This window comes from Epinephelus fuscoguttatus, linkage group LG15 (assembly GCF_011397635.1).
Source record: "Epinephelus fuscoguttatus linkage group LG15, E.fuscoguttatus.final_Chr_v1".
Lineage (NCBI taxonomy): Eukaryota > Metazoa > Chordata > Actinopteri > Perciformes > Serranidae > Epinephelus > Epinephelus fuscoguttatus.
Genome location: NC_064766.1, coordinates 23,012,080 through 23,026,580, shown reverse-complemented (window position 1 = coordinate 23,026,580; position 14,501 = coordinate 23,012,080). Strand labels below are relative to the sequence as shown.

Genomic DNA, 14,501 nt, shown 5'->3' with positions numbered 1-14,501 from the left:
CTTCATGAGGCTTCATTTGGCCATCACTAGTTTGAGCCTATCTGAGCTGACACTAGGTTAGAGGTGGGTGACAGGTCCCCAGACTATCACACACCAACCCACACTGACACAGGCAGAACATGCAAACTCCACAAAGAGGGGCTCCCCCCACACCAGGGATCCAACTCCCCACCCTGGCTTTGATCCAAGAGCTCTCTTGCTGTGAGGCGACAACCACTGCACCACCAAGCTGCAACTGCACCATCATGCCCTGTGATTTGTGATATTGGTCTATATTAATAAAACTGAATGGAACCAAAACTAAAATGAGATTAAACTGACTGAAAAAAACTTCCTTTTTAAAGAAAGTCTGTCAGCTGTTACCCTGATTTTGTCCACAAAATTTTAAGATTCACTACAATAATTATGTTTGACTCAATAATGTGTTTATTGCATGTCAAAATTTGCTTCATATACTTATGTTTAACAACTGTGTATTTGAAAGCACCACACCCTTGCTTTAACAGAGAATTCTTCTTTTTCACTGTACAGCTAACAAGAATGAATATATGGATTGTCCTCATCCTCTGTATCTCACCTTCTGTAAATGTGCAACCTTTCACTTAATTGCACTGAAGCCATAAAATAAATATATACGTTTACACATAAATAACAATATTGGTCACCATGTCTATTTGGTCTAAAGAGAAATGCAGCTAAAATATTTCTATATTTCCAACAATAAATATAAAAGTTCTTAGTTATCTGAAAAAAAAACTTCAACAAAAACATTAAGAGAAAGCTAAACAAACAATGAAATGTACAATAAATAAAATAACTAGCAATGACAATGGGGCATTGCTTTATGATCCACAGCCACTGTATGATGATGAATTAGAGTTATGTGTATATTAAGTTCCTGGTGATCTGAGACATGTCATAAATAAGATCACCGCCTAATGCTAAACTCACTGTAACAAAGAAAATGTGCCAGCATTTATAATGCACAAATCTTCCCTTCATTAAAACACCTATAAAGTATCTGTGAAGTTAAAATGCTACACTATATTGTAGAGTCAGCCATTGCACTCCAGTCCGTTTATCTAAGGTCTCCTTTCCATTTCTACTGGTGCCTCATTATTCTCCGTCTGTGGTGGCGGCTTGAAAAAGCCACAAAGCAACAAAAGTGCAACAATTTCCTTCCAGGTTTGTGTTCTTTGATTGATGCTGACATCTGACAGTTCAGGGGAATTTCCTGTGAGAAGAAAAGGTGAAAGTGAGTTTTGGTAGTGTAGTGTTGCTATAAACAACAGACCAAGTCATTATTCGGTACTTTGCTCACCTTCTCCTCCGCTGTAAGTAAAGCTGGACGAGCCAATGAGCAATCAGAGGCCAGAGTGCAGTCAACACCGCTGTGAGTGGAGAGAAGTCAAAAGGCCACCAAGACGGTCTCAGAAACTATAAAAACAGAAACGTGCATAAGGCAAATGTTTGCTTCCTGATTGGATACAACTTGGTCATAAAGGATTCATAACTGGTCATAGGATTTAGTGGCATCTAGCAGTGAGGTTGCTACATCTCACCCGCATGTGCAAATTACAGTTTTTTTCTTTATATGACTGAAATACTCTTCTCATTCATATGAATACACATCACATTCAATTACTGGAAACTATGTGCATCTTGTACCCTTAGGCTGTGATCACACAGAAAGCGTTTTAGCATCTGGAGGCACCTTTTTGTAAATGTTTTTATGCGATGTCACGTGCCTCGCATTTCGGTGCTCTAGGCACCTGGCGTTTTTGGCGAAGCGCTTTGAACTCCTCAAGTTTGAACAAAACTTCTAATCAGAGCGTAAAAGCACCCCACGCCATTTTTTCTTTTGTCATATTTTTTCCCCAGGCAGGCCTCACGACAGCAAGTTTATAGTTGATAAACAATGGAGGAGAAACTAGTAGTAGTGGTTGCTGGATACCCAGAGCTATACGGCCTGACGATAGACAGCAGGTTGTCAAACTGCCCCTGAGTCATCCTACAATATGCCTGGAAACAGCCATCATGGAGGCGAAGCTCCTGGACTAACTGGTGGTACTCCCCATGATCCACCCTCTTTCTTAGGGTCTCATGTACCCACACAGATCTCTGTTTCCCTGTGCCCAACAAACTATTTGCTGACAGCCTCTCACCCTCGACCAGAGCTACAACAAGTACCCTCTGCCTCAACATTTAGGAACTAGATACTCATTAGGCTACTGGGGGAAAAGACGGAAGATTGATATCACGGGAGGTTAGTGTGAGGACGTGACGGGATGGTTGACTGGCAACAATAACAAGACACAACAACGAATTTTTTTTACTAGTGGCATTCAATTTTTTAAAAAGGCAGTGTGGTGCACCTCACGTTTTGCAACCTGCAAATGTTTTCTGTGTGATCGGAGCCTTATAGGTCTAATGAGTAGGATTTAAAGGCATCTAGCTGTAAGGCTGCAACCAACTGAAACCATGGGCGGATTATGAGACAATGGGTCCCCAGGCACAGATATGCAAAGGGCCCCACCACCCTTCCTACAGAGGAGCAAGACACGCAGTGTTTGTTGTGGTTTTGTGTCTCTTTGTGGTTGTTATGCCTCATGCCGTGTCTTTAACCACCTGAAAAACATGAGGTCAGGCGCTGGGTGCTGCTCTTGTGCCTACTCTGTGTCAGCTTTCAAGAGCGAAGAGGCAGGTTGCATCTGAGGTTGCTAAGCGACCATAACCAGCACTGTATCATAGCCTACTTAACAGAAATCCTGAATGCAGAGCTGATCATCTTCCAGGCATGTAAGTGTGTATTAGGCCAAAATATTGCCTGTGGGACAGATGCACTATCAGACTACGCGAAACACAAAAACTTGAGTGGCCCTTTCTGGTTTGCCCATTTTCGGCTACTGTAGAACAACATGGCGGACTCCGTGAGGGCTGGCTCCGTATGTAGATATAAATGGATCATTCTAAGGTAATGAAAACACAACAATTCTTAGTTTCAGGTGATTATACACCAAGAAAACATATATACAAATATAATATGTTTATTATATACCATTTCTGCCAATAGATGCCCCTAAATCCTAGACACTGGACCTTTATGAAACAGAAAAAAACATTTTGATTTGTAAATAGAAATCAAATAAAAACCTTTTGTGCTACAGGTAGGGAGTCCTCCTGCTTTGGTGAAGATGCTCTTGACTGAAAAATTTAAAAGGAAATGTAGATATCTATGTATAATAAGTTGTCATGGAGACAATCATCAACAATATCATAGCTCAGTAAAAACTGTGGTTAACACCTCTGGTCTCCCACCTGTGACACCGTTAGTGCCTCCAGAGCGTGCAGCCTGTGCAAAACCGTGGCCATGTCATGCTGCAGCCTCAGCAGAGCTGTAGCTATTTGCTCATTGACGTTTCCCCTGGCAACGCTGCCAGGATGTCGATTCTGTGACACACAACAGCAGGCAGCATCTACGCTGACACACCGCTGAGAGCTGCAGGTAGCCCTTGGCGACAGTGAACCTGAAACAGGAATCAGAATGTGACAGCTTTATGCTACGACATGCAACTCCTGTGGAAAAAACTGCTGTGTTTATGTGTATCTGAAGCCTTAGGATGATGAACTAAGGGCACATCCTGGGAGAAAGGTAAATCAGGGATACAGTGTCAGTTTAAATCAAAGTGGACTGTCTCACCCCTCCCTCGTCTTGACAAGGAGCTGTTGTGCTGGCTTGCACTAATCCCTTCTTTAAGGTAGGAATCTCCTATGAGTACTTGATCCTCTCCTCCATTCAGGGTAGTGTTGCTCTCAAACCAAAGATCCCTTTGCCTCACTGAGGCTGCTCCTGACCCAGGGGACAGTATTTTTGATGTAGACAGTCCCTTGAAGGTAAAAGAAGAGAGTCAACCACAGTTTGAATAACCAACAGAACATGTTCAATTTACTTGAAAATGTATAACTTTCTTTCTGTAATGTTGCCATGATTAAAGGAATGGATTGACGTTTTGGAAAATACACTTCAATACACTTCTTCCCTGGGCTTACATGAGAAAATCGATACCTTTCACATTTCTCTTCATTAAAGGAATAGTTCACCCCCCCAATGATCATTTGTATGCGGGATCTGAGACTCCGAGGTAGAGTGGGTTGTCCACTAATTGGAAGATTGTCAGTTCGATCCCAGGCTCCCAGTCAAGGCAAGATACTGAACCCCAAGTTCATTCACACTTCCACAAGTCAAGCTGCCAATGGAACAGCCAAAAACAATTGAGAGAAAGTTTGTGACAATATGTTTTAATGTAGTTTGCCGTTATTAAATGTGGACCCCTATGACTTCAATTCATCAAGAAGTTTACCAGTGGCATGCGAAAAAAAAATCACTCTCCATCACAAATTCAACATCACACAGGGACAGTAACTGATATGAAAATTGTCATTTCCGGGGTGAAGTATCCCTTTAAATATGAAGCCACAGCCAGGAGACAGTTAGCTTAGCTTAGCATAATGACTGGGAGCCAGGGTAAACAGCTAGCCAGCCCAAATTAAAAAAAACAAACCTACCACCATCTTTAAAGCTCTAAAACTTTAAAGCTATTGGACTATTTCTTAGCTGTGCGCAGTGGCTTCCTGCAGTCTTGTAGTATAGTAAGCTTTAGAGGTGCTGACAGATGTAGGTCAGCTGAGTCCCTTTGTTTCCAGTCATTATGTTAAACTAAGCTAATAGTCATCTGGCTCTGGATACATGTTTAGTACACAGGCGTGAGAGAGGTATCATCTCATTTAGCTCTTAGGGAAAAGTGATTAAGCATATCTCCTGAAATGTCGAAACTAATCCTTAAATGTGGTGTAAACTCTGGAGGAGGGACACGACACCTCTTCCATAGCCAGATGCTCCATGGAGTCACAGAATTCCTCATTGTCTGAGTCTGTGGATCGATGGTTCTTCTCGGGAACATCACTATGACCTGAACATAGACAACATGGTAAATGATTTAATTCTTTAATGTACATCTACATAATAAACATTAATAATAATGGTTTGAATCATACATCTCAGATAGAGAATCTTCTGTTTCCATTGGTAATTTTGTTTCATCTTCACCTCCACTGATGTGTGGGGTGCCACATGGATCTATTCTTATCTATTTTGTTCTCACTTGATATGCCTCCATTAGGACTCACTATCAGTCATTTTAATGGGATATCCCACCACTGTTACGCTGATGACACCCAAATCTACCTGTCCTTCAAGCCAGATCATGTCAGCTCTCTGAGCGCTTTAATGGAGCGCTTTCATGCTTTTGTATTCTCGCGCCTCAGCTACTGTAATGCTTTGTTTACATGCCTCAGTAACTTATCTAAAACCATTTTAAGGTATGTACTGGCAAATCTTACTTATTTATGTGTAATCTTACCACTCAGGTGTCCATTAAAGTGCATATAGGAGTTACACTGCACACTGGGCTCTACGGAGCAGGCCAGCTCCTCCTCCTCCACCTCGCTGTTGAGGGAGCTGTGTGTCCCGTTGGTGAAGGAGGACATGCTGGGCTCCATGCTGCTGCTGGACCCCCTGGTGTCAGACCTCCACCTCTTCTCCACCATCAGCAGCCTTGGGTCAGGCCTCCAGTCTGAGACAGAGAAGGAGAGTGAGAAAGTATGACAAAGCATTAGCAATAAGAAGTGCAGTTCTTTTCTTAGGTGTCTAGCCGTATCTCACACTGGATGTACTTAGTGTAAATTCTTGTTCTCAAATATATATATATATATATATATATGTATATATATTCAGAGGGAAAACACATCACATGAAATTGTTGAAAATGTTATTCTTAAAGAATAACATTTGCCTCCACTGACTGAGGAATCCAAATGGAGGAAAGTGTTGGTGAACATAAGTCATAGGGTTCCGCATTTAACAACAAAACTATATCCAAACATCTGTTGAGAAACTCTCACACAATTTACAATTTTGCAGTATAATCCAAGTCTTATTTATCCAGTCGTATGCTCAGTACTGCCCAAACAGACAGTCCTTTCTGACAGACAACTGAACTAAAAGTGACACTAAACGTTAGCCAAACTCCATTGACAAAAACAATAATTTTACTTCTCTTGACACATAAGCTGCTGGTCTGTCGCTGCCTCTATCTGTAAGTTGGTTTGAGTTACTTTGTGAATCTGTCACACAATAACACAAATAAAAATAACTGATCAAGGTAGAGGTAGACCAGCAGCTCCCATGTTCAGCAAGGTAAAATTAAGCCCCATTTCCATCACAAACATTACTATTTCATGTGGGCGGGGTTGCTGTCACTCACTGCTCCATCCAGCGCTCACTGTATTTCCTCATTACTGGTGACACAGATGGAAGTCTGCACCTTGTTTATCATCCACAGAACAAGGCTGCACGCTGAAATTTTCAGAACAAAATAAAACAGGCTGCAGTGAGTCTCTCTCCATGAGATATTTAAAAATAGCTAGTTTTTGCATTTAGTCCTTCTCAGGCAAGCTCAGGGGTTCAGTGTTGCCGGAGCCCACAGGAATGACGCTCCCCAACGCTTTTTTTTCCTCCAAGTGAGGATTAGAATATATGCAGTCCACATAATCCGCTTTGCTAGGTACCCCAACAGAGGGTGACCAAAAATGGAAATGGTATGGAATGGTTCCATTGGCACCATCCACAACTTTTTACAGTGGAAACGGAAAAAACGCATACCAAACTGAACTGAACCGTACCGTACTGCTTGGTGGAAACAGGGCTTTCCTGTTTTTATCAATAGAGTCTGGCTTTGAAGAGAGCATAAAACAAGTCTCACTTATAGTTTAGCATGCATGCAAGAAATACAAAGTTATCTTCAGGAATTTAACATAAAACTGGGTGAGTAATTGATATACAAATGGTCATTTGTGGGGTTAAGTATTTCATTAATAAAAATATACAATATCATGAGCCTTATCCTTTAAATTATGGAAAGAAATACCCTGTTGGCATATTGTGTAACCTCTGAAACACAGTCAATTTCACAGCACAACACAGCTAACAACTACAGATGGTACCTTTGTCCTCCTCTTCCTCCATGTCTTCATCGTCTGTATTGTCTTCTTCATCCCCATTCTCCTCTTCCTCACTTTTCCTCCAATCACTACTTTCCTCATTTATCTCCACTTCACTATTTTCTCTGCTTCCCTCTGCCTCCTTGCTACTGACACTTACGCCATGAGCACTGCTGTCATTTTCTTGGAGGTTCTGTATATCATCCCACAGATCCCCATAGCCTGAGCGATGAGGGAAACACTGTCGATTAACTCTTTATCAAAGTACATGCTGCACAGTGTGATTCAACACGAAGACATACACACAGTTAGCTGTTAGCGAGTCACAGCTTCTACATCTATACCACAAAGTGCAAATAACGACATAAGCAAACAACCACCACACTACAGCAGACATCACACATTACACAGGAAAATATTATCTACCTAACAATCTAATCTCTTACAGTTCCGTCAGTTTAAGTCAAAAACAATGTTCACTAATCTGTGTTTTGTCAGTCAAATGAAACACTGAAAGCAACTTAATACTGTGGAACCAATCTATCACTTCTACAGCTACTGCCAACACCAAAGACTTGCCTTCCATTGTTGGTTGATGAAGCTGTTTGAGCAGCTCATCTAGTGATAAAACACAAGTAAGACAGGCTCAGTATACGAAGAAGGACCATCTGTGTGACTAACAAAGAGTTAACAGCAGCACTACATCCCACCTGAGCAGCAGCAATCTCCCTGGATTGTATTCTGCTTTTATAAAAACACCACTCATCATGTACGTTACCTGAATGACCTGCAAAGGGTCTGGTGAATGGTCTCCTGTCCACCTCATTGTCTTCAGAGTCTTCTCCTCTTCCGTCTACCTCTGTGTAGAAGTTGCCAAGCTCCTGTACCAGGTCGGACACTTCATCTGAGATGGGAATAGTCTCCAAAATCTGACAACACACACAAATAATAAATGTTTGTGGTTATTCTCCCAACCCCTTTTTAATAAGACTTGTAAATGTCACAGTAGAACACTTTCTTTTGCATAAAGAGGTGTGGCAGAGCTGTCAACAAGTCAATACAAAAAAAAGTTAATTAGATATAAATACATGTAGCAGAGGCTGACTAATTATATCTGATGATACAGTTAATTAAAGCTGATTAAAAACAGCTGCTGGAGGACCTGAATGCCACTCAGGTGCTATGAGGTGAAACAAAATAAACAAAATTTGCAAAAGCAGCCTCTGCTGTTATTAAAAAGCATCTGTTACTGTTCAACAATTATTTATATAACACATAAAGTGAGTTTTCTTTTGAATTAAAAAGACTACTAGTCTTAAGCCATGCTAGCAGCAGCTCTGTTAGGCTGTATACTTCAGCATAGCTACATGTTAACATCAACATGCTCACAATTAGTGATGGCCAAATGAAGCCTCATGAAGCATTTTCTTTATTTTCTGAGCCCACTAGATGGTGCTCAGTGTTTAAAGAGAGAGGCTCAAAGAATGGCAATTCAGTGTGCTTTCAACCTTCTGTTGAACAAAAAGCGCCATCTAGTGGGCTCAGAAAATAAAGAAAATGCTTCATGAGGCTTCATTTGGCCATCACTACTCGCAATAACATTGCTAACCAGTGGCACTCCCATAAGTTTTTCAGTAAGGTGGCCAGATGGGGCCACTGAAAAACAATCCAAAAGCCATAGCTGGATTTCAGGAATTTGATTAGGCTAATAAGTATATATGCTAGCTGAAAACTATGTCAGCACTGAGAGTTAAAGGTCCAGTGTGAAGGATTTAGTGGCATCTAGCAGTGAGTTTGCAGAACTGAAACTTCTCCCATGTGCCAAGCGAGCAGGACAGCTACGGCTGACACAAAAACGTGAATGGCCCTATCTAGAACCAGTGTTTGGTTTGTCTGTTCTGGGCTACTGTAGAAACAACATGGCAGACTAAGTAGAAGAGAACCTCCTTTATATGTCGATAGAGATGGCTCACTCTGAGGTAACAAAAACACAATGATTCTTATTTTTAGGTGATTAAACACTTATGAAAACATAGTTTGTAATTTATATACCATTTCCAGCGGTGGGGGTAGCGAGTTACAAGAGTAACCTGTTACAGTAATAAATGATGTTTTAGCAGTTACAAAGTAATATAACACGTTACCAACAGAATTTTGCGTATTATTACTACATTTACACTAGCAAGTAATGTGTTACCACATGAAATAAACTGTTTATTGTTTTCATTGTTCATTTATCCACACTGATCCACATTGCTCCACTCCCGCCAGTGCACCACCACAAAAAACATCTACCAAAGGTTGTTGTGTCTTGTCATGTCACTGCAGACTACAGTGCCACCAGTGATCGGCACATCTGGGTCATGCCATACCATGCTATCATGTTCAGTGTGTTTCCATTCATATAATAACATACAACATATCCCGTTCTGCTTTAGCGTCCTAAGGCTGCAAGAAAGAGGTGGGGATAAGGAGCTGGCCTTTTCTCCTTGTCCCTGTGATCAGCACATCTGGGTGATGTTAGTATATGTTGGATGTGTTTCCATTCACACCCTCTACAACTGCAGAGCAACATTTGTTTATTGTTTTTCATATCATGGGCCCACAAATATTTATTCAGAACTCATAATTATCAGACTTTTATCCTCTACTGACCCTCCCTGTGTCCAAAGCTATTTGTTTATCTAAAAAGGTCTAGGCTGTTTCATCGTTCATTATTTTTCTCATTTTAATACAAAGTGGTAACCACTGTATGTGAACGCATTAATGAGTCAGACCTGCCCATTAATGCGTGGAGCACTGGATTTGAAATGAATTGTAAGAAACTAAAGCTTTTGTTGCTTTGATTAACTGCTGTGAAACAACCTGACCCTCATCCATTTAAAATGACAATAAGTTCTTCTGAGCTCATTTTGGTTAGAGTAATGCAAAAGAAAGGACTGTACAACATTTCACAGTGATCTGCCAAATAGTTGTTGGACTTACTGCTCGCAGCTTTGCCTCTGGCTTGAAAATAAAGATCTGATAGAAAAGCTGCATCATACTTAAATAAAAAATACTATACGTGTTAGACACACACACTTTTCTTACCATGTTAAAACACTGATATGAAGAGAGATGTGCGCCTCCAGTTTATTAACTTTTTACTATTATGCACACTGCCTCTATTCAGCTTTAGTTTTCTCTGAAAGGACTTACCAGCTGGATGTCCTCAATATAATTCTTCATGGCTTCCTCCTTTGTCATGTTTCCTAAAGAGCTCCATGCATCCCTGGAAACACAAAGTCTCAGTTCAGCCCTTCAACCCTGAGAGGAAAGTCAACACTGAGTATCTGAAAATGTGCAGCAGCTAGAACTGTCTTCAGTGGTGCAGAAATCTGTTCTGTATATCTCATGGATAATCCTGCAGTGACGACTGAGACAAATATGGATTTTATGTGCATTAAACGTGGAAAATATTTATAAAACAATGAAATGTGCAATAAGACAACATATCCTAAGTACATTATAAGTTAGTATGTTAGTCTAGAAGCAGATCTGTCCAACGTGTTGTCTAAATGAAATAGAAATGAGTTCCAATTTGTTTTCTGTTGTCCTTTTTATTGTTTAGTCAGATATAGAATATGGAATATTCACAAAGCCAATTAGCCAATTATCTAGAGAAAGCCTGCGAGAAAAGAAAGAGGGTTCTTTATGGAGATAATCTGTAAAAATTTGGTAGTTTCTCATGTGAGCAGTTTATTTGGGATGTTGTTTTATGTTGTTTCCTTTATTTCCTTCTCCACATTCAGATTCAGACAACTTTATTAATCCCACCAGGGGCAATTTGTTTGAACAGCTTGCCTTGCACACATACTATAACTTACAGTAGCATGCAGACACATAAACAGAGGAGTAATGGATAAAAATCAAAAATATAAAAGGAGTTCAGTGGAATAAAGGAATCTCTAAATATTTTTTTTATAATTAATAGGCTGATTATCAAATCAATTATAAAAAACAATAAAAACAATTTTTAAAAAGCAAGAACAAGTCCAGCAGAAGTTAAAATACTTTTGGCTTTCTGGAGGATTTTCTGGAGGATGTTTTGTTTTGTACATCCAAGACCGGAAGATGGTTATAAAATAACAGTGTCTTGTGGGTCAAAAAAGGCATGACACTTAAATTAAGATGAATGAATGGATAAATACCATTTAGCCTTCCCACGAGTGTCCCAGAAGCCGTTTGGTCTGGGGATGTTGCAGGGCCCCTGAGTTGCCTGCTTGAAGTAACTGTAGAACATCAGCATCATGTCATCAGATGGCTGGAAAGGACCTGAGACAGTAAGAGAAGAGGCAAAATTCACGTAAATCTTATGCTGACATAGGCGTAGATTTCAAGGGGGACGCAGGGGCCCACATCTTCCTAAATATTTAGGACATGTTCATTTGTCCCCCACCCCCAAATAAAAACATGAAAGTAGCAGAGCACTTCTGTTCTGCGTCCAGGAGAACCTGATGGATACGCTTCTGATTTTACACTTTAGATTTGACTGAATTCATTTTTGTTGTTTCTTCCTACAATCATTTTCTGATTTTCTGGTATTTGGGGATCAAATTTTACTTTGTAATTTGTGCTTTCTATGTTTGTATTCCTCCAGAACTTTATTATTTTCCTCCCCTGACCAATATGGTTTTCATGTTCTCTTTTCCTCTGCTATATTTTTCACTATCTAACTATCAGCCAAATTTGTGAGACGATAACAGGCGTCACAAGCGTGAGCCCAAGCAAACAAACAATCTCCATGGAAACTTTTACTGCTGTGAAATCTCTTTCAACGCAGTAAATTAAAAAAGTTAACATTTTTACTTAACTAATGGAACCTTTTAAGGGATTCTGTGCAACTGTGTTCAGTCTCTCAGCTAAGGAATAATTAAGTGTCATACTTAAGGAGAAAACTTAAAGTGTTTTATGCAACTGGTCCCAGCCCCCCCTGTTCTTCATCTCCAAAATGTCTCTTAAATTAATACACTTCTAATCACACTTTTTCCTTCACTATGACGCCCCTGATTGAGACAAACGACTACAAGAGACAAAAAAAAGTACCACACACAAAACTACCACAGACACAAAAGCACAAAAAGATGCATAGCGACTACAAAGACAAAACAACACATACACACGCAGAGACAAAACCACCACAAAGCCAGTGTGTCTTGCTCAGTGGTGTAAGGTAGTTTCGATGGGCCCCAGCGCATGCTAGGTGTATGTTGTTTCCAGGTGGCAATATATATATTTAACCGACAGTGTGTCTAACTGCTGCTTTTATGTTACATCTGCCTGCAGACGTACTGAGCTTGTCAGCCTCGAGAAATTTTGCACCTAAACTAGCTGCTGTAATCAGCATACATATTACCCAGCAATCATCATTACGTGTCTGTATGTGACAAAAATTACAAAAGAAATTAAGAAATTATTAGTTTAACTTAATAGTTTATGTAGAATAAGCACAGTTTGTTGTAGATTGATTCTATTTTACAAAAACAGAAAGCCATGATGGAGATGGGTTTGCCTTTCTGAGGGCATATATGGAAAATCGCACCATTTTTGATATAACGTGAGTTCTTCTTTGAACAGGGGCATGTTTCCAGGTGGCAATCAGGCCCCTCCACCCCATGGGCCCCAGCGCAACTGCCTGCACTGTCTATATTTACACCCCTGGTCTTGCTCCTACATATGCCCCTTTGCACATCTGTTCAAGGGGCCCATTTTCTTATAATTCGCCATGTTTACACAACAAACCAGTGCATTAAAATTCACCAGAGTGCAGTAAATTAAGTAAATATCCCCCACACTGAAACAATACCTGTGCCCTTGCATGTTGAGATACATGTGTGCTACAGGAGTTGTTATTAGACCTGAGAAAATGTCTGATTAGTTAATCAGCTCTTATCCTTACAGCAGCTTTATCAATAGAGGGCCAGCCAAGAGTGACAGCTCTCAGAGGCTCTACGTGTAGGTCAATCACCTGCAGTGTTTACACACAAACAAGCACAGACTTCATGCAAGACAGAGGAAGAATAAAGTCAGTCATCACCTTCTTCAGGCAAACTCTGGATCACTTTAACTGCAGCAACAAATTTCGCCTCCAGGCTGCGTTTGTCCTCCTCCTGCGCCATGCTGAGCCCCACCGAGGATGACATGAAGGAGTCCTCACATCTGAAACAACAATATCAAGCAATTAATGGAGAGATCAAGGCAGTTCAGGAAGTGTGCAGCAAAGAGACACCTGGACACAGTGTGGCCGTCACTGCAGCTAGTTGGCACCTGTCTTGTCTGAGCTGGAGGACTGGTTCCTTTAATCTGAGATTTTAGGATAAATGTGGTCTGTCTAAAAAAAACCCCTGTCGGGTTAGCACCAATAGACTATAATCTTTGACAGTAATGATCCCCGCTATGGTTGCATTGTTAGAAACTCACCTCAAAGTTCATGTTCGCTGGTGCAATAATTATTTCATTAGCCCGGTGTTTGTCTGCAATATGCAGCAGAAAGCCAATTTCGACTCCGGTCAAGGATGAGCCAAACAGTCAGCGTCTGCTCACTGGGTCTTTCTGGGAAATGTAGTTTTCATGGAAGAGAATTTCACATAATAGTGGGTTAAAACGCACCGACGACTCCTTCAAGTCCCACAAACCCCTCTCAGCCGGGATTTAAACCGCGGTGATGTGTGGGAAATGTAGTCTCGTGAGGTTGTCCCTTACAGAGCAAAATAGCACTGAGGAGCACAGGCCTTATGTAAATTCTTTATAAGGATATATGCTGTGACACCATGCAGGGATTATAGCATGTCTTTACAACTTAACACTGTTTTTTATATGCCTTATTTCATATAAAACCACATATAGTGTAGGCGGAGGTGACTTAATTTCAAATTGATAGATCTCACATTTGTAGAGTCATTTTATTTTTATATTTTATTAATATTTCTGAAAAATATAGAATTCCATGGTTTTAAAAAGATTTTAAAAAGTATTTATGTTGGCTGCTACCTTTCTGCCATTACTCCAAGGCTTCCATAATACAGACATGTGCTTTGGCTTTATCATGTTTCAAATGACATATTCTCTTTTTTGTGAGTCGTTTTTTCTCCAGACAAAAAAAGGAATAAAAAGGGTGGAGCTAATGTGATGAATGATACCTTATTATTATTATTACTATTATCATAATTAGTAGTAGTAGTCGTCGTAGTAATAGTAGTAGGCTAATAGTGGTAGTAGTGGGAGTATATTTGAATTATCATTATATTAGTAGTAGTAATAGTAGTAGTGAGAGTATATTTGTATTATTATTATTATTATTAGTAGTAGTTGTTGTAGGAGAAGGAGTAGAAGTAGTGTTAGTAGCAGTAGTAGTAGTAGTGAGAGTATATCCATCTTATTATTATTATTAGCAGTAGTAGTAA

The 14,501-nt window shown here is 40.2% G+C and overlaps 1 protein-coding gene across 3 annotated transcripts; it reads right to left on the bottom strand.

Annotated features, from left to right (window-relative positions):
- Positions 1-485: 485 nt before the first annotated feature.
- On the bottom strand, positions 486-13,618 carry LOC125901584 (acyl-CoA-binding domain-containing protein 5A-like). Of its 3 annotated transcripts, XM_049597298.1 has the most exons (14): positions 13,519-13,618; positions 13,136-13,257; positions 11,250-11,373; positions 10,258-10,330; positions 7,838-7,988; positions 7,639-7,677; positions 7,063-7,281; positions 5,421-5,633; positions 4,879-4,970; positions 3,701-3,887; positions 3,319-3,527; positions 3,154-3,204; positions 1,322-1,437; positions 486-1,234 (listed from the first exon to the last, which is right to left on the bottom strand). In XM_049597298.1, exons 2-14 carry the CDS (start codon positions 13,239-13,241, stop codon positions 1,222-1,224), a joined length of 1,593 nt encoding a protein of 530 aa, XP_049453255.1. In that variant the 5' UTR covers positions 13,242-13,257; positions 13,519-13,618; the 3' UTR covers positions 486-1,221. The 3 variants fall into 3 exon arrangements, with proteins under 3 accessions (XP_049453255.1, XP_049453253.1, XP_049453254.1); XM_049597296.1 differs by lacking the exon at positions 7,639-7,677; XM_049597297.1 differs by lacking the exons at positions 7,063-7,281; positions 7,639-7,677.
- Between the last annotated feature and the right edge of the window lie 883 nt (positions 13,619-14,501).